At 37.6% G+C, this 21,596-nt stretch overlaps 1 protein-coding gene across 5 annotated transcripts in view; it reads right to left on the bottom strand.

The window, feature by feature from the left end:
- Window positions 1-21,596, bottom strand: part of ADGRG6 (adhesion G protein-coupled receptor G6) — a 115,432-nt gene that overhangs the window by 41,374 nt on the left and 52,462 nt on the right. For 4 of the 5 annotated variants that reach the window (XM_087774077.1, XM_087774076.1, XM_087774075.1 and 1 more), the window contains exons 5-9: window positions 18,485-18,553; window positions 15,288-15,371; window positions 7,870-7,955; window positions 5,910-5,962; window positions 5,776-5,829 (exon numbers count right to left, since the gene is read on the bottom strand). In XM_087774077.1, coding sequence (XP_087630203.1) covers window positions 5,776-5,829; window positions 5,910-5,962; window positions 7,870-7,955; window positions 15,288-15,371; window positions 18,485-18,553 — 346 coding nt within the window. The remainder of the gene's footprint in view (window positions 1-5,775; window positions 5,830-5,909; window positions 5,963-7,869; window positions 7,956-15,287; window positions 15,372-18,484; window positions 18,554-21,596) is intronic. The other variant, XM_087774079.1, reaches the window with a different exon arrangement.

Here is a 21,596-nt window from a genome sequence, read left to right on the forward strand (position 1 = left end):
GAATGAGACAGAAAGAAATATGAAAGTGGCGAGAAATTAAAAGCATTCCACAAAAGCATCTGAGTTGTGGATAAACTTTTCCTTGAGGTGATTTTGACTGTGATACCATTAAAATGTTCAGAACAGAGAGCACAAAAATAGGACCGGGCATAATAGACACATTCAAAGTAATGCCAAGGATGAAAAGGTTCCTTTCTCAGCAGAAGGTGATGTTATAGCAAAAATATAAAACCTGAGATTTCAGAACACAAAACTAAAAATTGCAGCTATTTTTTGGACTACCAAAAATAAAAGCATCCTAAGCCTTCCTTTTAAGTTAATGGCCATTGTATCAGAACAGTGCTGTGAGCAGCATGGTCATGCCTCTGTGCCTGTCCTTGTGTCTCTAGGCCTTGCTCCTCCTTGCAGATCTGGTGTGGTAATACAAACAACTACGGCTTTTCAACAGAAAGCACTTATATGTTACAATTTGGTATGAAGACTATTTATTATTAGAGAATATAGCAGAAAGGCAAAACAGAAAGGGCTGGAATCCCTCACATTTCAACAGCTGGTCTTTGCTGAAATGAGTTTTTGGTTACGCTTGAACTATGTTCCAAAACAACAAAGAAAACCCCCATTCTCCAATACATTTCTTTCCTAAAAATGGCATCTAACAATGTCAGGCCTACACTAAATCCAGTTAAAGTCAGTGGAAAGACAAAGGAAGTCATTGGAAGCTGGATCAAGAGCAGGCACCTTCAACAGGAGACTAAGAAGGGATCATTCTTCAGTCACTTGGGAGGAACTCCCAAATTCCTCCATCTGTGATGAAGGCTTTCTTTACAGGTCATGGACACAAGATGCCAGCAGGGCACTGTGGAGAAACCCGTGGATTTCTGCTTGGCTCTTTGCTGGTCAGTTTTCCAAGCAGAAATATTACACATAACATACACATTATGTGGCATTTTAAAATATTGCTCAGCACTGGTCAAGGCTGTCCCATACTGCCTTCAGTAACACTGAAGTTGAAGTCGGGGGGAGTAGAGGTGGGCCAGGTCCAAGTTGTTCCTAAAACTTCACCAGCAGAAACCAGGAAAGGTTTTAGAATAGGAATGTGCATCACAGATGTGTTCATTTACAACAAGAATAGCATTATTATTTTGTAACAAATAATTTGAAGCAATCTACAAAGAATGCAACAGCTTAATACTTTACTCGGTAAAGAAACTTAGGACTATAAAAGCAAAAATATGCTGCTTTGATGTTGCTAACTCCTAAAACTATTACACAGTCTAATTAGCTTAAATTTTATCCAAGTGCATTAAACTTTCCATTAAGCAACGCAGCACCCAAGAACACAGCATGCAAGAGCCTGAATCTGCCTCACTGACACTAGTGGCAAAATTCCCACAGACTTCAAAAAGCAGCATTAGGCATGGGCAGCTCTGATTTCCTGCTCTCCTCTCTATTTTCATTCCTAAGAGAAGGGATTTCTGTTTAAGTTTAGTGGTCTTTACAGAGATTACTACCGCTGTGGTTTTCAATTTGGATGAGTTGTTTAACAGTACTAACATTAATGTTGTTTCACATAGTAGAAGCAATTGAACACAGGAAACAGGCCTAAATTATGACAATCAAGCAGTGGAAGTTGGAGCAAACATAATCTTATTTGTATGTTAAGTGGAGAAAAGGTTATAAATTAATTTGGGCCTGAATTCTCAAAATTGCTCACAAAATAAAAGAGGGAAGGAGAAGCAGGGGAGCTGAGCTGCTTAATAAAGACCAATTCCCCTACTGAGGCAGCCCTATATAGTCACCTGACAAGACCTAGGATCAGTAGGACCCTTCTGAGAAAAGCAGTAACAGCAGTCATAGAAAGTTTTGACAAAGCTGTAGAGTCATACAAGGCAAAGAATTAATGAAAGAAACAAGCACATTTATAATTTATCTACACAAAATCCACAAATTGGCTTCACTTTCAAAGGTTTGTGCAAAATAATGGGGGACAAAGAAACAGCTATGTCTATAGCCCATTCTAACTCCTGTCTACTTTATTTTGAACAGCTGTTATCTCATTAAGAGATGGAAACAGTATGACCAGAGGAAAAAAATTAAACACAGACACAAAGTCAAGTATAGCTGTGATAAAATTCTGTCTAGTAAAGTAGTTAATAATCTACCAAAGTATTAGCTTGACATACTGCTGTCATCCAGAGATCACAGAATCATAGAATGGTTTGGGTTGGAAGGGACCTTAAAGATCATCTAGTTCCAAACCCCCTGCCATGGGCAGAGACACCTTCCATTAGACCAGGTTGCTCAAAGCCCTATCCAGCCTGGCCTTGAACACTTCCAGGGATGGGGCATCCACAGCTGCTCTGGGCAACCTGTTTCAGTGCCTCAGCACCCTCATAGTGAAGAATTTCTTCCTTATATCTAATCTAAATCTACCCTCTTTCTCACAGTATTAAAGATGCTGATAATAATATGCACTTTTGGATGTGGCACTCTGTCTCTCGTCACCATGTATGTAAATGCATAATAAGCACAGTGTACTTTGAATTTCTTCAGCTCATAGAACACAGCAATGAAAGAATAACAATCCACTTCCATATTTTCGTTTTGTTTTGCTCTTCTTCAGAATGCAGTAGTTTAAAATTTGGAAAACACCTATTTTTAACGTGCCAAAAAAAGCCAGCTTCCTACCTCCCACTTCCAGCTTCTATTTCTTCTCTGAATCATTCTAACAATTCTTCCTCTTTCACTTGCAAGAAGACTAGGTGGGGAGACCAATAACAGAAGTTCCTTGATAAGGTAGCAATATGGTAAATAAGGGTTGAAGCAAAGCAAAATGCATAGAAAAGGTTGGGGAAGGTTGTTTTGTTCTCTGGGTTTTTTTAACTGTTGTATAAAATACTAATCCAAAAGGTAAGGAAAAAAGATGCGATCTGAATGATAAGAATATGAATTCATGTAAAGAGAGGGAAAACTTCACAAAGAGCAATGTGAAGAATTATGGTAGTGCCTTAGAAATAAGAAGGCTATGTTCTTGTGGAAAGTTCAGAAAACAGAGATAAGGTTTAGTGAGTTAGAGTAAAACTAATATGTTAACTTCTGTAAAAGACAAATTTAAGGCCATGATACTTACGGGTTAGGTCTTAAATTTTAACTGTGGAGTGAAATTCTGTTCAGATGAACATGAAGGAAAATGGAATAATTACTACTTAAAACCTAAGGGAAATAGTGGAAAGTCTAAAACCGCAACAGACTTATTCTTGACTATCCAAAATGGAGAAATAAGAAAATCTTTGGACAATTATTCACAGAAATAACTTATACAAATATTTAATTAATAGAAACTGTATGAAATCACACTGGGAGCAAGTTACATACAAGAACTCAGCCATAACATTTCAGTGGAATACCTGAGCAGTGAGAAATTAACGTTACTTCCATCAGGGATTAAAGAATTCCAGCCTGTAACCTGCTAATTTTTTATACCCCAAAATGTTACTCTGATGTCTTGTAGGATTTCCTTAGACTCCTACCCAGGACAAATCCAAGAAAGTGGAAAACCTAACAAAGTGTCTTGAAAGCAATGATCAGGAAGCAGTAGAAAAAAAAGTATGCTTTCTGGATCTTGAGAAATTCAACAGATTTCTTCCTCGCAAAATCTAGAAACAGCTGTATGAACCTCAAGGAACTGGAAACCTGTTGACTAAACCCAGGAACACTGAACACTCCTGGGAAGCTGATCCTTCTTTTGTTTCAGAAGGGAAGCAATATACAATGATAGACATATACTTAGAAGACCTAAAGCTGGGAGAACACCAACTTTTCCCAAATGTTTCTCCTGTAATAGGTAAATGATGCATGAAAATATATGCAAGACATGAAAAATACATGAAAAAACAGCAAAAAATCCTGTGTATATATATTTCTATATATGTATATGTGCATATACAATGTGTAAAAAGTGCAATTTTTGTTAGTCACATATCATGTAGCTCAATTAAATTTTTAATTATCCCTGTGCTACCCCAACCAGGTTGCTACACTGGGCAGAATCTTGACTTCTCTTTTTTTTTCTTTTCTAAGAAAACACGAACAGCACAGCAATCCTGATTATCTGGAGAACAGTAACATTTTGTGTGACACAATTAGCATTTTATTAAATTATTCAGAATGATGACAAAATGCCATTTGGTCTTGACACAAAATGCACTAGAGCCCATGAGAAGACTAGTTTCTCATTAGACCAGGCCTCCCTTGAAAAACTTTATGACATATTTCGAACATGTAATTCCATTGCCTCTGAAATTACATAAGATGAGCAAAGTAAATAGGAATAGGGTTACTTCCCTATAACAGTGATACATTATTAGAAGTAATTTAGTGCCATATTCACTGTATGTCAGAAAAGGAGGGAAAGGGAATTACTAGAACAATTTCTCCCTCTTCACCTCCTTTTTTATAGAGCAGGAAGAAGAAACAAAATCCAGAGGACAGCATGGTGGGAAGGTGAGACAAGAAGAAATCAGGTGTGCAGTCTAAGGCAGAACAGATGCTGACAAGCTGGGCTGCTAGCCTCATAAAAGATGCAGGAATAAGGATAGGGAAAGCTTTACATTCCTCAGCAGTCTGGGATTGTTAGTAAGACCTGAGGCATGGTCGCCACTTAAAAGGTTTTCCTGGCATAACCATATCATTTAGAAGTGTGAAAAAAAATCCCACCCACATCACTACACCCTACTGTAAATGTAGGTCAAGCAGCAAAATAGCCCATTCAGAGTCTGGGTTCACACTATACCAGTTAAATGGTTTTGCCAATAACAGCTGTCTTTCTGCTGTGTGTGTGTGGGAAGGAGACACTACCTTTTACAAATCTTTTCACCTCTAGGTAAACTCTGTAGAAAACTAAAGGCATCAGTAACTACTTCCCAATGGTAAATTGGGAGTACTGGGCTATCTCTGAAATTAAAAAGCCCAGCTGTTATCATGGCAGTTCTCAAGAGTCAGCAGTTAAAGTCCTTTCCTACGGGACTTTTGCCTACACTTCAAACAGATACATCCTCACACCCACTTGTTACCCCTTCCTCACAAGACTAATTACATTTTGGTTTCCTCTCCTTAATTTGGTCCTAAGGTTCACTCCCTCCCCATATATCCCTCAGAAATCAGTCTGTTGCTTTCAAAGAAATCCCCCGAGGCCCAATTTTCAGGGGGTGTGACCCATCTAACTTTCTCTGGCTGCCTTTGAGGCCGTCCCAACTCCAGTGCCTCCAAGCCCAGTGGAAGTCAGGAAATGAGAGCATATGGTAAACAGTTTAACTCACACTAGTTTGGCTTTCAATTCTAGCATGATTTTTCAGTGTTTTGCATCTAGTAAGATGTCTGTTAACTCAAAAGGCTCTGGTTCGAGAGAATAAATGCAGTGACAGTGGATAGATACCAGTGTACCAAAGCTTGTTCCTAAAGAAAGGTGGGTGTGCCATACCACGTATATACGATATGTCTATTCAGTTTTGCAACAGATGAAACTTGAACTCTGAAAAAATGATCTGTTAAGGTTTAAAGCTCAGCAGGTTTAAACCAAAACAAACACAATAACCGGTATTAGGTTTCTGAGCACATCCAGAGCACTCAGCTCACCAGCAGTCATATATTTACAGACTGGCAGCATATGCCCAATAATAGACAATGAATTCAATAATAGACAATAAAGCCTGTTGTAAAAGCCACTTGTAATAGCAGCCGTTGCCTCTACCAAGAAAATGTTTTTAAAGATGTTACCTTCTAATACTTCTTTTTTCTCTTACTCCCTCTTTTACGGACTCAGGGTAGATGCTATAAAAGAAATAAACCTTAATTAGGGTGGGCTAATTCTCAAAAGGAACATAGCATAAACATCTTCTTTCTTCATTTACCTGATATTGACCACATACACAGTGTAATTCCAGTTCTGGAAAGTACGGTTTAGCTGAAAAACAGGAAGACATTGATCACATGAATGGTCAGATGTTAATGGGGCTCTTTGTTGCTTAAGACAGAGTTAGAATTTCACCCTTCTCCCCCTTGAGAAATCCCCTTCAGTTTTTCAAAGCAAAGAGAACACTCTCCCATTTCAGTGAGGTGATATTAGATGTACAACTGGTAGTGAGAGGTGTGGGCTTTTTTACTGACAGAAGGAAATCTCTATAAAGTCATGACACAGTGTATAGGTGGGTGCACAGGATGCTGAGTTTCTCCTTTTCTCTCTTTCTTCCTCATCTTAAATTCTCAGAAACACTTTGATTAGAAAAGATTTACTGACAAAACTACAGGGTCAATTTTCACCTAAAAGTCTACAACCTTATGATGGTCTTTTTTTCAGACCTTTTTGTACTATTTACTCTGAGTGGGCATTAGCTGCTCAGTTTTCCCCCTGGGAGACACTTTCACATACTCTACTGGGGCGAAGTGACACCTTTCTAGATTCTTTGGCTCAGGCACCTATGTACTTTGCCTGGCTGCTGCTGCTAAGAGAACAATCTTGGCAGGTGTGGATGGCTGCATTTCTGGTTTGTAGATGACTATAGGTGGTTTCTCTTTGTCATCATTTAACCCCAGTTGGCAACTAAGCAGCACACAGCCACTCACTCACCCTCCCTGCCCTGGTGGGATGGGGGAGAGAATTGAAAAAAAAGTAAAACCTACAGATTGAGACAAAGGCAGTTTAATAGGACAGCAGAGGAAGAAAATAATAATAATAATAATAGTAATGATAAAAGAATATACAAACCAAGTAATGCACAATGCAATTGCTCACCACCCGCTGACCGATGCCCAGCCCCTCCCTGAGCAGCAATCACTGACCCCCTGGTCAACTCCCCCCAGTTTCTATACTGAGTATGACATCATATGGTCTGGAATAGCCCTTTGGCCAGTCTGGGCCAGCTGTCCTGGCTGTGCTCCCTCCCAGCTTCTTGTGCAACTGGCAGAGCATGGGAAGCTGAAAAGTCCTTTACTAGCAACAACTAAAACATCAGTGTGTTATCAACATTATTCTTATACTAAATCCAAAACACAGCACTATACCAGCAACTAGGAAGAAAATTAACTCTATCCCAGCCGAAACCAGGACACTCTTCCTTAGCTTCTGAAAGCCTCCAGGTTTATTAAAAGAAAAATGAAGAATAATTGCCATATATTTATGACATCATATTTCCATGTAAGTAGTTGGTATAAAGACTACTTACAGCTTGTGTGAGTGCCACTATGCAAACTGTCAAAAAGGACAGAAAATAACTATTCAGACAAGAGAAACTTTCAGAGGCAGGAACTTCAAGAATCCTCCACCTGGAGGGCCCAGGAAGGAGCTTACATCTGCTAAAATGGGCTGAAAAGACAGGGGCTACTAGAAACCCCAACAACTGACCTATGGCAGAAGATTTCTGAAGTAGAGAATATTAGGGTAAATTGGAAAAGTGTATTGCCTCACACAAAAGAACACTGCCTGTTTTTTTATTATTTCTATCACAATATAACTTCAAAACCACATAGTATTTGGAGAGAAAAATTTCCCTCTATATAGTGATGTTGGAACTTAGACACCTTCCTCTTTCAGTGGACAATTCTGGTTTCTCCATACTTTCCAAAATCTCAACTAGTATCTACATTTCTTAAGAAGTTAGCTGGTATAGTGGAGACATTTCAAAGTTTTATCCATAGTGCCTAATAGCCCCAGCTGGACCTGAATTCATTACTGTGCAAATCAATAATAGAAAGATCTTCAGAGAACATATATTAATTTAAGAATTTATTGGGTATTCTCTCTTTTTTTTTCCTTTTCAGATCAATGGGGCAGACTGATATATGTAATCACACAGGAAAGAAAACTTGACTTACCCATTCTGCAACCACATCACGTACTTTCGACTCTGAGTTGGAGTTGGAACTAGAGACAGTTAGAGATATCCTGTAGAATAGCCCACCTGTCCATTAAAAACAGCATTATAATGTTAGAAACTGAGCAATTTTACCTGTTTAATAATGAGACTTTAGTTTCATGATGAATATAAAGATTGGGCTGAACGCCAGATACATTGACACCTCAAGCCCTTATTGGCATCATACAAGTTTGGAGTGAACAAGCCCTGCAGGCTTGGGCCCATTCTCACTAGTCCTGTCGAATTAGACGAGAATTCCCTCCCCCTCGAGATTTTTAGAGCGACTTAAATGTGATGTGGAAACTCACAAATAATGTGTATATACAATAATATGTAATACAATAAATAAATAAATTTGTACAACATTGCTGTACAATAAATATTCAATAATGTGTAATACAATAAATAGTATTTTGCATATACCTTTAGTGTGGTGTGTAAAATGAAAGATAATGAAAGTGTCATGAATTTAAAAAATAATCATAATTACTGAAGTCTGTAACATGGATAAATTCTGCTCTCAGTCATATTGTTATAATCCAGACTTCAGCCACTGCAGATTAGACTTAAAACTTTGTGAGAGCAGATAAGGCTCATCAATTGAAAGTAACAAGATAACTGAGGACAGAATTAGGTGGGAGAAGGGATATCCACCTCTTGTTTTCACAGCACAGTCTCTGCTCTCAGGCCTGGCAATGGCCAGATAGTAGAAGAACCCACGTGAGCTTTACAAAACCGGCAGCTGAACAAACCATCTTTCATTCACAAAATGTCTAACACCTGGCTTGGAGCAATCTTATATCCAGTAAAATTGTTTTGAAATGGCACTGAGTAAATATAAATTCTCTTTAAGCTCATGAGTTGGTAGGTAACATTACAAGATTTCACATCTAATAAAAAACATCAAATCATCTCCTAGTTATGATCCGTGTTAAAAGTCTATACTTTTCACAAGTCAAATTTTTTTCATTAAGCTACTAAAAATTCTGTATGCTCTGGTTGGATAAAATTTCCCAGAATGAGGGGGAGGTTTAAGAGCTTCTGGATCAATTTACTTGCCAGTATGCGCACATGTGGCATTGCTTAGTTCAGGGCTGTTACCAAATGAAGTTGTGGGTCTTGATCACAGATACATGTATTTATATAAATCTTATGTAAATCTTACAGAGGCACTACATAGGACAGAACAGGACATGACAACAATTATACAGAAATCCCTTTCTGTCTCTTGATTGTAAAGGAACTGCTCTATCTGTCTGAGTCTAAATAAAAGACCTTTTATTCTAGTTATGTACGTGTGGAACAAATTTCATCATTTTACAACTTCATAGATAATCATTTTACATAAGCTTGAAATAAAAATATCTGGAAAAAAATTGAAGTCAGTATTTTCCCATTTAATTGCACATATTGGTTATTACCCTATTCATGAGCTGGCTTGAGTATTGTTCTTTCTTCTCATTATGGAATTGATCATATGATCACTGAGATTAGTATGAAAATTCCTCTGTGATAAAATACCAAAGAAACAATTTCTTGCAGGAAGATGGTTTACCAGTTACCTTCTTTGGTAAGCTGTGACTAAATTTTAGATATGAGTAGAATGAACTTGCTTGCTTTTTGATGTATTGTCTTTTTTTCCTCCCTTAACTCAGCAGACACACAAATTTGGTGTGCAGTTTGATCTGAAAACGTGTTTTAGTTTGTTACTATTACTGTGATAGTTTCAAATAAAAAAGAGAAAAAAATAAGTCTTTGGAAGTAGAAAATTGGACTTTGGGCAAGTTGAAAACACTTGCAAAACTTGGATCTCATCTATATGTATATATCTCTGTATATACATATATTAAATTTTATATGTATAATGTACCTTTTATGTGTGTTATACAGATACACACATACAGAAAGTGTGCATTATATATATTCTCACACATTCATATATAATCATATATATAATTATAACCTTATTTATATAATTATGTATATGGACAAAATCACCTTAATATAGGAATATGCAAAGTATTTTTAAAATCAAACATTGTAACTACAAATTAGTCAACAGCTTCAAGATCTCCACCAGATGGTGACCCAAAGCGTGTTTTAATGAGGCAAAAAAAGAACAAGAACAAAGAACTAATCTACATTTTTAAACACTCTCAGGAGACTGCAGTAGCAGATAGTGAAAACTAAAAATGTTTTCTCCCTCTCCAAATTAAACAGTAGAAATCCCACCTCAAAATGCTGAATGAAAAAAAATATTTTTATGGGCAGAAAGTTGATGAAAAGCAGCCAAAGATAATTTGAAAAAAGAGGAAAAAAGAATGTGGAAAAACAATTCTCCCCACACCCGCCACCAACTACAAAAATATAATGATCAATGAAAAACCAGGAATGTTTTTTTTTTTTTAATTCTGTTAGGCAAATTATCCAAAAGTTTCTTTTGGAAAATCATTGCTTTTTGAAAGTTAAATTCTCAAAAATATATGAATACTGTAAGTGAAAGACATTCATACAACCTCAAACAATAAAATGGCATAAAAATATATAGAATACATGGCAACCCAATACATTATGCTCACAGTCTCATGAGAGCTGTCTTAGAGAAGTACACAAAAATTAGAAAACATGTTAATGACATTTACTATCACTAAGATGTTACAAATTCCCTTCTACTATGATTAAATTAGTATTCTAAAATCTTTTCATATGCCAAAAGGATCTATATCTAAAGGAGGAAAGTCAGCTACTTCTATCTTCAGTCTACCAACTCAATATCTAATAGATAAGATGATCTGGTTTTTTTCTACATCTAACTTAACGGCTTGACATACTGTAGTTGACCTCAGGTCGACACAGGCAGTCCAGCTCAGTGAAGGAATAACATAAACATGATAAAAAGACTGCAGGAGAGCTAGGAAGTTGAGATAAAAAGACTGCAGGAGAGCTAGGAAGTTGATTCGGTGGTGGGTAAGGGCTGGTATTTTGGCTTGTCTCAGGTGATAAATTGGCCAAGGAATGAATATGTGCTGAAACTGATGACTGATGGTACATTATAGAAGAAACTAGCGTTTGGGACTGCATGAAAGAGTGATGGATTGCTGCTCCAGGTGTCATCAGAGTGCTGTTCAAGATGGTCTCTTTGTGCTGAATCATAATTCCACTGTATGAAGATGGCAAAGGTATCGCATCATTCATTATTGCAGTTCTTGATGATTCCAGAATAGAAGAGAGATTTGCAAAATGTCCATAATCACGATTTTCAAAATCCAAGGCGTGAGTATTAACAATATTTGGAGAAGACATTCCTTCTCTGTGCTTGCTAATGTATTCATACACCTCCCCTTCCGAATCCTGTTCAGAGAGCCTCAATATGTTTGTTGATGTCAGAACAGCAGAATTCCTTATGTCTTCATTATCACCAATGATTTCATGTTCTATTGCCCATAGAGAGTATCTCAGATTGTCCCCTTGATTTTCAATGGAGTTTTCTCCTAAAACAGTTAGATGACTTCTCAGTGTTACTGTTGTTGGCAAGCTTAACTCTGCTACATCCCACTGAGGGATCAGGCTTGGAGAAATTGTGTCAAGATGGTTCTGAAAACTTTGTGGGAGTGGAGGTGTTGAGTAGCTGTAAGGAGGTACACTGACTCTGAATTTTGAGTCTGAATGAAGAAGGTGCCTTAATTCCACAGACAATGTCATTGGAAGGAAGTCAGAAATCATTGAACTGATGGTTTTTAAAAAACCACCTCCATCTATTTGAACTTCATTTCTTGCTTTATCAATAGTATTTGTTATACCATCATTTGCTGAAAGACTTTGAGACTGTGGTGCTCCATGTGTTCTTGTACTGTTTACCAAACTCTTAACTGGTGTATTGACCAAGAAAGAAGCTTGGCTATCCCTTGAACATGAAGGCTGGGTTCCTGAATCTGTTGGAAGGACAGAAAGAAGCTGCTGCCTATTGTTTAGGAAGGTCATGTTGGTTTGATCACTTACTATGTCAGTTCCAATTTGCATGTGCAAACTATCAAATATCATTAATTTTTCTGTGGAGTTTTCAAGTACCTTATCAAAGGGACTTACCTGTACCTGTTCAGAGGGTTGACTCAAAGGTGCTTCCAGTGAAGGGAAAGGAAAATCAAAATAAAATTCACTGTTGGAAGACACGGTTAGGTTTGCAAAGTTCATTGTTGACTGCAACTGTGATATTGTCCTGCCATTACTTTTTGAAATTCTCTTTGAAAGGCCTGGAGTAAATGAACTAAAGATTTGTGTTTCCAAAGCTGATGCATGACTAGAGAAGTTCATTTCTTCAGCCCTGTGACCTAATAATCTAATGGCAGATGTTTGTTTAGAGATACTGTCAAACTTGGCAGGTGAACTAATGGATGGCAATCTCTCTGTTGGGAAAGAAAGCAGTTTATTAAATGAGAGCCACCAGTTTTCTGATGGCTCCCCAGAAAACACTTGAGATGCTTCTTTCAAATGATAGGAAACAGTCCAGAAACTTGCTGTTAAAGAAGGGGAAATATCTATATATTTTGTTGGAAAATCCAAGTAACCTGAGTCCCAGGAGTTGCCAACTCTATTCATGTTCTCTGTCTCTAATATGGAAAAAGCTGATTCTTCATTTTGATTACTATCATGAAATGCATCTAAATTGTTCTCCAGTACTCCATTTCTGAGGGTCTCACCTGGCTTTTGAAAATATACTGAATGTTTTAAGTAATGAGACCAGTAATTGCTATCAGATATCAATACGCTGTCACTTTCCAAATATATGTCAGTCAACGATTGTTGGTAAACAGGCAAGGTCATTAAAACATGCTTAAATGCTGAGCTTGTCCAGCCTGTTCCTACCAGAAGTGCTGAAAATGTTAGTAGTTCTCTACTGTGTCCTAGGACTGAATTTGTCAGTTGGATGTCAGGCATAAATTTTGTGTGTGTCTTTTTCATGTTTTGAAAAAAAGTTGTTGGTTTTGCACGTGGAGTCTCCACAGAGGTTAAATTTGTAATGACTCCTGAATGATGTTCCTTAATGTGCGTAGATTTTCTCAACTGAAATTCACTGTTTGCTGATATCACAGAAAAAGGTTTCCTATCAGCATTGCCTTCTATCATTTTCAGGTAAAAATTTTCATGTGCGAAGTCTAGCAAATCTAGCCCACTTTTTTGGAATGATGATTCCTCCTCTGTAGGTGACATAGATAAGCTAGAAAGAGACTGATGTCTGTCTTCTTGAATGTCAGAGCCAAGATGATGATGAAATACAGTCTCATTCCACCAACTCACAGGCTCCAAGACGTCACTTATATGCATGAAATTGGTTGTGCCGCTGTTGGAGGACGAAATCCACACAGTTTCTTTTTTGTGTTCGTAAGCAGTACTGCTGCTGCTAACGGGAGAGTGGAACGCTGACTCAGAGTCAGAATGATCTAGCCCATCTGCCAAAGCTAGTGCTAGCTCTTCATTAGGACTTCTGTTTTGAAGAAGAGGAACTGCTGCATTCACAGAAGGCTCTGTAACAACATCTGCTGCATCAGAAGTGCCGTGAAATGAACTTCTAGAATCGTTCAAAATATTTTCATTTGGTAACTGATTCATCATGGTATTATCTAGGTCGATTTTTTCTGTAAAAGCAGCCAAGGTATCGTTGCCGGTCTCCTCAGAAGCAGCTGATGTGGACATAGTTGGAAGAAACAAGCTGTACGTGCTTTTTCTCACTGGGTTCTCATCTGCTGAGTTTTTACTGAAGCGGAGAGGCCTTTGTTTCACTGGCCAAATAATTGGGGTTGAGATAATTCCTATGGTTTTGACCCCTTTTATCTTAGACTCCTGCTGCCTCTGTGCTTGTGAATGGGAGGATTCAGGTGCATTTCTCTTCATTCTGAAGATAACTGTAGCAGGAAGTCTGAATTCCTGCAGGTCTGTGTGTAGTAAGCCACATAGTTAATGGATTAAAGAAAATATATGCAACTTAAGTGTCTGTTCTTGGCTGCCTGCTCTTGGTCTAAAAATCAACTTACCAAGAGTGGAAAATGACACCAGTTAACTGAGTGAAAGTTTAGTTTTCTTCTACTGTAAATGAATTTGGCTTATTTTTCTTAGTCTTTCTACTTTCTTTTGGGAGTTTCAAAGCCAAAGAAAGGACTTAATTGTCCAGTTTTTATTCATACTAACATTAATAAGGCATTCAGTTCCTTCTGTAGTTACAAAAATCAGAGTTAACTGCTCATGGTGAACACAGAGTGAGTGGCTCCACAAAAAGAAAAAAAGCACAATTTGGAAGAAATTTTCAATATTTTCTTCTTACTTCTACAGCTCAGTAAATCCGAACAAGCTGAATTCAGATAAATTCTTTCACATTGTCTATTGTACTGCCTGATTGCCAATGTACAAGAAATGATCTGCCAAGAGAAAATATACTCCAAGAATTTTAAATCCTATAGTAACAACTGATGTATTTGGAAAAAAAAACCCAAAACCCACAAAAAAACCACAAAAACCCCCACAGATTCTAATTTACTTCTCTGGAGCACACTGAGAAAATAAATCTTTACAAAAAGTATCTTTAAGCCTCAGATGAAAACTGCAGAAATCTATCTCCGTGTTGTTAATAATGTTTAACAACTATCTTTAACAAACTAATAAATATTTTAGCAGCGCCTCACAAAATGATGCTCAGTCTCTAGGAGACAGTGATATCATAGAATTTGAGAAAACCTCAAAAGAAATCCCTGCTTTTTTCCTGTGCTAATAATAGGCTCATTTACTACCTTATTTTTTCCCTTAATCTTTCTAAATGAAAAGTAAATGATATCTGATACTGTCAACATTTTCCCTAGTAAAGTCTGATCCAGCTCTTCTTGAAGTCAGTGGAAAGATTCCTGTTGACTCAGTGGAAGTGGCTTTGCTCCATAGGAACGATTCCACTTGGCTCCTGCACCCGACTAGTGAGGAAGAGACAATCCCAGCATACTACCACCCTGGCTGCACAGGCGGGAGCTACACAATGCCTCATAATCTGCAGCCTTAAAACATTTCAATAGCGTGGTTCTTTTTGGACCCTTTTTAAAAATCCCTCTCCCTTCCCTTGTTCTTTGCATGGATAAATACAATGGGTGACACAAAGTGAGTCCCTTTTGTGCAAGAGCCAGGCACTCATGATACAAGTAAACACCAAGTTTGATTCTGTTCTCATTTACACCATTATTGCATGGTCTAGTGAAGTTACTCCTGATTTATTTCAGTGTAAATGAGATCAGAACCGAGACATGACCCTTGACATTATGATACTATGAAAAACACACCTTAAAATACAATAAATTTGCTCTAGACACAGTACAAGGAAAAATGTAACACAGGGTTTCTTACCATTGTTTGGCTTATCGTTTCTATTAGTATCGGGCATGTTAGTGGTGACAGTGGGTGGTGTAGGAGTAGTAGCATTTACAGTAGCTGGTAATAAAGATGAGAAAGAGGTGAACTTGAATGAAATATGAATGTTAATAAGGTAAGACAAAATGGGAACAATGCATGACAATGTAAAATGAAATCATCTACACACAATGCCATAAATGTTAAATAAACACATTATTTTTTCTGCACAAAGCGATGAACGGATATGAACTGAGGTCCCAATCCTGCAATCTTCACTTTCACTGACTTCAGTGGGAGTTTTGCCAGTGTAAGGTTTGCAGGATCAGTCCTGTACTGCTTTCATAAACTCAAAATCCTCTTATGAGAGCTTCAGATCCAAACAGCTGTGCAAAGACCAGAAAATAGATCTTATAAGTTTTAAGATGCATGCACTTAGAATATTACTTGTGAAAAGAATAATTGTCCCTACTCAGGGTCTGAAGATGACAAACAAATGCAAAACTAAAATGCTCATGTAAGGATCCAATTAACTCCATTGAACTCCATACAATGAAGAGAATTGAAATCAGACTTGAAATAATTGAGATGGAATATATATTTTGAAAGCTTCATGTAGGATCTCAGCTGTACTGTTCCCACTGACACTAACAGGAGTTACCCCACACAACCCTGGCAAATGTTTCCCAGGGGAACTAGCTAGAACACTTTTTAAAATCAGAATGAGGAGCCAAAACTGCAAATTTCCCCCTCAGCAGACTGGGAGGGTATACATGCTAGAGGAATTCAAAGATCACACCACTAAATTTTCAAATAATAGTTTGGAAAATAATTTAATTTTATCTAGTAACTCCCAGGGAATGCAAATCCACTCACTGACAGATTTCTTTTTTCCTGTAAACTCTTTTTAAAATCCAAAGGTTGGTGCAGTATAATCTCAAAGTGTTACATGGCTTTTGCGGATTTTGACCAAGAACCAACCTGGAAAGGTTAAGCAATTCTATTTCAGGCAAGAAATTGCACTTTTGATTTTTTGTGAGGTTGTTTTAGCTAACCTTTTGAGTCTGAAAGTCATAAACTCAGGTCTCAGCTTAGGGAGCAGGTTCATGTTCAGGTTTCAGTGAAACAAGAAACTCAGGGAAAGAGAAGGAAGAGTTGGACGCTGCAGCAAATAGGTTCTAACTGGGAAAGTGAGTATATAAAGTGACACCCTATAACACAAAAAAGCTCTTCTTCCATGTAACTTCAGGGCTATATTGTCTGAGGAACAACTTATAAGGCTTCTTACTGATTGTATCTTCCAGCCAACACTGTTAAAGGAGAAATCTTCCAATGACTGAAAATATTTGCTAAGCGTAATGGAGAAAATGGCTCTTTCATCAGACTATAGGTGACAGAATCTAGCATCCACAAACTGTGTTACTAGTGCTATTGCACAACACACAACAAACAAACAAAAAAGTAATCCAAACTGTCCTCTCAGTTTAAAATAAGTCTGCAGTGCTGACAGAAATAGATGGACAGACATCCTTTTATGATTTTCATTATTATAACAATAATGATGATGATGATGAACAGGGTAAATCTGATCCGCCACTTCCAAAGTGACAAACACAGAACACCAGTGACGCTTCACCAAACACTTTTCAGAGAAGGAAAGAGTATTACCTTCATGAAAGTACTCATAGTGTTTATTGAAGATGTGATGGTCTAAGGAGTTAAAAGATGCTACCTTTCAAACTTGCCCCTTTTATTAGAGGTAATACCTTCCACTAGACAAGTTAATAAAGCTGGAAAAAGGATGAGGCTTTTAGAAACGCAGGCTTGTTTTGCTGAAACAGCGTCCATTTCTGCAGCCATGTTAGCTGACCTAATGAAAGATATTCTCTCTCCTTTCACACCATGCCATTTTGATAGAGGAAAACGCTCAGAGTTCTTCCAAGAGAATATACAAAGTTCTTTATATAGTGGCTGTATTACCCCTTACATATAAAAAGACTAATCCTGATTAATTGTTGCTGTCACGTTTACCTAAGTTATTCAAGTAGTAGTATTTAGATCATACTGTGCTTTGTGAATATGATGCCTGAAAATTTGAAATCTAATTATGGACATAAATGTCATTTCACTTTCCCTGCGGAGACCAGTACAATATGCTCCAAGAACCTGAACCAAATTTCCCTCAGGATAATCTGGGAGAAGTACACTGAAGACTGACAGAGATGTCTTATTGGCTTCCCAAGCAGAGTGCATTTTCCTTTTCATTTTTAAGCTAAATCTGATTTACTTGTAAATGTCGGTTTTGAAAGAGAGACTTCCTCCTTCCCTTTTGTATTTTATTCTCTCCTGTCTCCTTCTTCTACCATTCAAAAGCAAAGCTAGGCTACAAAGCTAGGCATTATTTTTGTTGCAGCTGCTGCTGTGATTAAAGTTTAAGATAGCATACCACCTCATTAGCAGCTCTGTGTTCATGAAGGTATTGTGGAAATGGGCTGCTGTTGTTCATGTCAAGCATTTTTATAGAACTTCAGCCTCTAAGCAGAGCAGAAGGAATTAAGTGTCCTTGAATGTCCAATGATTCACATGGCATGGAAATCTTTAGGGTTCACCTAGTCCTTGAATTCAACTGAGCTGACCTTTAAAGACACCTAATGAATTCTTGTATATGGTGGTTTTTACACTATTAAACCATCACTAAGTGCTGTAACAAGGGTTTAATTAACTAATAGTTGCTGGATTTTGCAGTTTGAAGTTAAAGTTTTACCTGCTAATCTCAAAGTTTCTAGCCTCAAAATAGCTTATTGGAAAAAAATGAATAATAGTTCCTTTATTTACATCTGCTCATTTTTTATTTACAGATGTATCCACTTCTTATCCTGGTTAATATTTTACTGTCAAAATGTGCAGGAGGAAAAAAGATGGAGAAAGAAATGAAAGCAGTTGATTAATTCAGTTTTGATATAATGGAGACTATTTGGAAAATGTATTATCAAGGGAGTGATCACATGTTTTCCACATATTGTACGTACAGGACACCCACACACTTGATGAGACTAAAGAATTCCTTTCCTTGCTATTTTTTATTGCAGTTCACCCTTTTAGAAATGATAATAAAAAAGAAATGGAATAAAAATACCCAAGGAAAATAAAGAATTCCCAAAGATGAAACTGTGAAAATGACCTGGGCTTCTTACCTTGGCAAAGGCTTCCCAGGTTTGCACAACTGGTTGGTTCAATTGTAGAAGAGGGAATTAGGTATGAGCCTTTAGAAAAAGAAAGTAAAATAATTAGAAAGGTTTGACTACTGGGCATAGAACTATCATGTCTCAAAATATATTATATCTTGCAGTGACACAGTCCTCATCCTAATTTCTCTCAGTGGCAAAACTGATACTGCCATTTGCCTAAAGACTTATGTGTTTTCATTTTCTGTTGCAGCTGAGGGCTCCGTGAAAACACTGCTGACTTGCAAGTTACAGTCACTTGCGTATCCTCCCCCGGTTTTCTTAGCTTTCGCTAAATAACATTGCATTAAATGAATGCAGCTTGCACGTACTCTGTGAAACAGCTTTAAGCGGAGAGGTCAGTATGGCCATAGGATTTATGCAATCTTCATGAGTAATAATGTCTGCCTTGGAGAAGCAACCACACTCCGCTGCTGTAGCACAGGTTACCCACCACACGCTTCTGAGTAATCTGCCTGGGACAGACACCAACCAGATAAAAGGTGATTAAACGTGTTCCTCTGCCCAGGGTGTGGGCATGATTAATATTCTGGTATGCATGATTTATAAGCAGATAATGTTATAAGTCTGCATCTCTGCTGAATTATTCATAACAACATGCACACACTTTGATGATCTGGAGACAAAAACAGGGCATATAAGAATGGCTACAGAAAGAGAACTGGTGAAACTGCATTAATTACACTTCATGTATCCCAGCAGTTCAGCTGCAGATACAGCTGCTTTTGCACACTGTGTTGAAAATAATGGGGCCATAGAGCATGGCATAATCTGAATCTACTGGGAACATTGCCCGTCTTGCTTTTGCTTTACCACTTCAGAACCATATTGACTCAATGAGGTTCTCTCATGAAACATTGTATCCTTCCATAAAGTTAAAGAGCCACCACCCATCAGCTGGTAAAGATAACTAGGAAAGTATTTCCTGTGATGCAAGAACAGATGAAGCATGGGGCCTCGACACCGAAATCATGTCACACCACAGATACCATTACATGTATTGCCAACAAAAATAAGGCAGAATTTAAAACGTGATCTTCAACAAATATTAAAGCTCAGCATTTATTTTTTTTTAATGGATTAAGAGATACAGGCAAATTCACTTCCTCGGTACACTTCCTATGAACTCCAGGAAGGATGTTCTAAGTGAACATACTACCTCCTGCATGAGATTTTTTTTTCTTCCCAAAATATATTTGCTAATATTGAACAGTCAATATCAAGGCCTGCTGTAAGTTGTCTCCTCTTGGTTCTGTATCACCTGAAAGTTGGCTTGGAAAATCTGTGGACCTTCATATTTTCTTCAGTGAGTATTCAAAAAAAGATCGTGATTTTATTTGGTGAAACAAAAAAAAAAAACCAATCCAACTTTACAACACTTAAGTCAGAGGACTGTATACTTTAAAGAGGAATATTTTCAGTGAATATATTCAATAAGCTTTTTTTAAGTTTTAATTGGGTTGAATTCTGGCCAGATGAGACTTTCCTTCAGTGTCCACTAAAGAAAATATAATGATTTGGATGCAGATACTTGGCATAAGCTACTTTATGAAACCAAGTGGCATGGTCAGTAATGTGAACAGCAGATATGGACTTGTACTACATACACTTTGTGTGGTAATACTCACTTCAGATGTCTAAAGCTCAGACATCCGTATCTGCTTGTCACGCTAGACTTTCTTTATAGTCAGTGGAGAGGAACAGGCACTCCTACAGCAAAAAAATTCTGACTTCACTGAGACGTCTTCTTCACTATGAGATGCACTGACCTTTGGAACAGCCTTTTTCATTCCACTATTCATAAACAGCACTGAGGGCAATTGGCTGAGCCTGAAACATCATTCAGCTGCCTAAGGCGGACAGATCCCACCCTGAGTTAAATCTGACAGTGAAATTACGAATTCCTCTGGCCTTTGGGAATGAAGGACTCATTCAAAGTGCACATGAAGCAAATGCAATGGCAGGCATGGACAGACGTGAAGCCACATTACCCTTAAACTGAGTAAATCATATCCTGCTATAGGTGTAACAAGTGCAGGCTCCAAAATCAGTACCAGAAGTTGAATAAATGCTCCTCAGTTTTCCTGTACTGAGCTCTGAACCAGTGTAGTTACACCGCTGTCATTACCTGGGCTACTTGTTTTAAAATTAGTCTGGATACCCAGGCTGTGTACATATACCTTTAAATGCAAACTGTGTGAAGGTACAGCAATAAAAACAGAATTCTGTCAAGTCTTCCAGAAACACCCCACCGTGATTGCACAGCTGTGAAAACATTAGTCTAAGGAATAAACTAGGAGAAGGTAGAACTATGAAAAGATTATCTGGAATAATTTGCCAATGTTTTTATGCTCTGTAAATCTACTTGTAAAAGCTTTGTCTGAAAAGCCATGAAAATAATACCCCTTGAAAAATGTAAGCACTGTTCAGGCACAGATATGTTGAGATCACTGCTAAATGCTTGATTTGTTTTTTTTTAAGTTATGTGCTACTTCCTGGGGAAGTGTTACTGGAGCTGCACGAAAACCTCTTTTCTGCATAAATCCTTCCATTGCTGCTGAATGAAGCCTAATCAGTTAGAGTCATCTCCCTACTGCCAGTGGTTTATTCAGGGTTGATAGCCTGACTCATCAACTCTCCTGCTGAAGGCTGGTTTTACAATGAAGGCTTTTATTCAAGAAGATGAAGGGAAGAAAATTCTAACAATTCCATTGGTGGGATTAGTAACCATTTTTGAAATGGCACTGCACCCAGTATTTTCTTTTAAGGAAATACTCTGGTTCAGGAAAGCCTGTATCATAGGGGGTGATTTAACATCTTCAAAAGAAAAAGACTGACTAGTGAGTTAGTTTTCCATAGGCTTAGTTAGAGGAAATAACAATGTTTATACATAGATACATTTCAAGTGGCTTGTATAGACACCTGGGCCTAATATACAAATGCTAATATATCTTTTCTAAAGTAATGATGTTCTGCTGTAAGGAAACCACTGAACAATGTCATCCCAAGGAATAAAGCTGTGTGGAATGAAAATAAGTGTACTGTTTCTATGACTACAGCT

Source organism: Nipponia nippon, unplaced genomic scaffold, assembly GCF_047370975.1.
Source record: "Nipponia nippon isolate SJK-2023a ecotype South Korea unplaced genomic scaffold, ASM4737097v1 scaffold_4, whole genome shotgun sequence".
Classification (NCBI taxonomy): domain Eukaryota; kingdom Metazoa; phylum Chordata; class Aves; order Pelecaniformes; family Threskiornithidae; genus Nipponia; species Nipponia nippon.